General features: G+C 35.9%; 1 protein-coding gene across 1 annotated transcript; it reads right to left on the bottom strand.

The window, feature by feature from the left end:
• Positions 1-238: 238 nt before the first annotated feature.
• Positions 239-1,249, bottom strand: LOC143373827 (E3 ubiquitin-protein ligase RNF181-like). The gene is made up of 2 exons (XM_076821419.1): positions 490-1,249; positions 239-402 (listed from the first exon to the last, which is right to left on the bottom strand). Exons 1-2 carry the CDS (start codon positions 793-795, stop codon positions 268-270), a joined length of 441 nt encoding a protein of 146 aa, XP_076677534.1. The 5' UTR covers positions 796-1,249; the 3' UTR covers positions 239-267.
• Positions 1,250-1,606: the final 357 nt, after the last annotated feature.

Genomic DNA, 1,606 nt, shown 5'->3' with positions numbered 1-1,606 from the left:
TTTATCTATCTATACAAGGGGTACTCCAGTTATATACACATTTCCAGGGGGTATGTGAAGCATAAAAGTTGGGAAACACTGCAATATATTATATATATTTTAGTATTCAATTTTTCATATATGTATTCACATCTACTTGAGTCAAACAAATATCTAAGAATTAAACAGTAAGAAAGATTATTTCAATAATTTTCATAGGTTAATATCGGTAAAGGTCCAATATTTAAAAATAAAATAGTTCGTATTTCCATATAAATATATATTTTTCTACATAAACATCGAATTGTGTAAAACTTCTAGATCTTTTTTTCTTTCCACTGCACGTTGCTTTTCTTTCCTGTACATTTCGTAGTCTTCATCATCTGTCGGTAACTGATGTCTGCATAGTGGACACGAGTTTGTCTGAAAGTAAATGAGAAATCTTCTTTATCAAGCGAGCTATACGCTTCCATTGCGAATGTAATAGTGATGACTAGTAAGAATTGATACCTTTTCTAACCACGGTATTATACATTCTTTATGAAAAACATGATTACAAGGCATGCATTTTGCAGATATTCCAACATCAAAGTCTTTTAGACACACAGGACATTGCTTCGAGTCCGAGGATCTGATTTCAATTTCTTTTAAATTTTCAATCGCAGATTTTGAAGCAGGAGGTGGTAGCCTCGTGGTTTGACCCAACAAATCCCACATACCAAAATCTCGTAGAAGTCTTGCCATTTGTATCAAATGGTTTGGAGCCTCACCGTCTCCTAACGGTGTCCATCCCATTTCATCGAAATAATCTGACATTTCTCACCAGAGAAATTAGAATCCACCACACTTATTGTTACTTTACAACACAAAATCACTACTTTCACTGTTAACTTTATATTATCATTAAATAACACGGTATATCTGCACCTTTGTATCCACTATTTGTATACCTGTCAATTACTTCAAAACACTGCTGTCCAGTTGTTCTTGATCTTGAGCTCGTACAGCGTCCTCTACTCTGTTTCCCGTTACTATATGCATACATGACACTATGGATGCTGTTTATGTGTGTACGCGCCTTATGCAAGTACATACAGCCACCACGTAGGAACGAACAAATCCCTGAAGTAAACTCTATCCGTCGACAGTATTGGCCTAAGTTGGAGTCATGGAAATGTAACGCAATATTTCGTAGAACATATTTATATGTAAATAAGAAGTTGTTATTACTGATACAACAGATGTCCATACTATATCAAAATGGTGGTTACTTATGGTTAGTATATCAAGACCAGGGGTGTCCACTCCCGATAAAATTCTGTTGGCAAAGTTTAGTTGGGGGTACGATCCACCAGGGGGCGCTGGGCGCGATATAGTTGTAAGAATTTTATAACAGATGGCGCTGATGAGATTATTTCGTGGCGGGTTATACACAACCTCCACAAAAGTTGGCCCCTCATTGGAAAATATACCAGTTTCTCTTTTATGGAATCGTTTGTGCATCGTTTGTACATCATCATCGAGCCCCTCATTTGATTTTTTTCATTGTTCACCAATAATTTCATATGGAATCGATCGTTCGTCGTTTGTACATCTTTGTTCACTCATTTTTTATTACTTATTGACA

This window comes from Andrena cerasifolii, chromosome 10 (genome assembly GCF_050908995.1).
Source record: "Andrena cerasifolii isolate SP2316 chromosome 10, iyAndCera1_principal, whole genome shotgun sequence".
In the NCBI taxonomy this organism is placed as follows: domain Eukaryota; kingdom Metazoa; phylum Arthropoda; class Insecta; order Hymenoptera; family Andrenidae; genus Andrena; species Andrena cerasifolii.
Note: the sequence above shows the minus strand (reverse complement) of the source record. Positions and strands in the feature narration are given on the sequence as shown.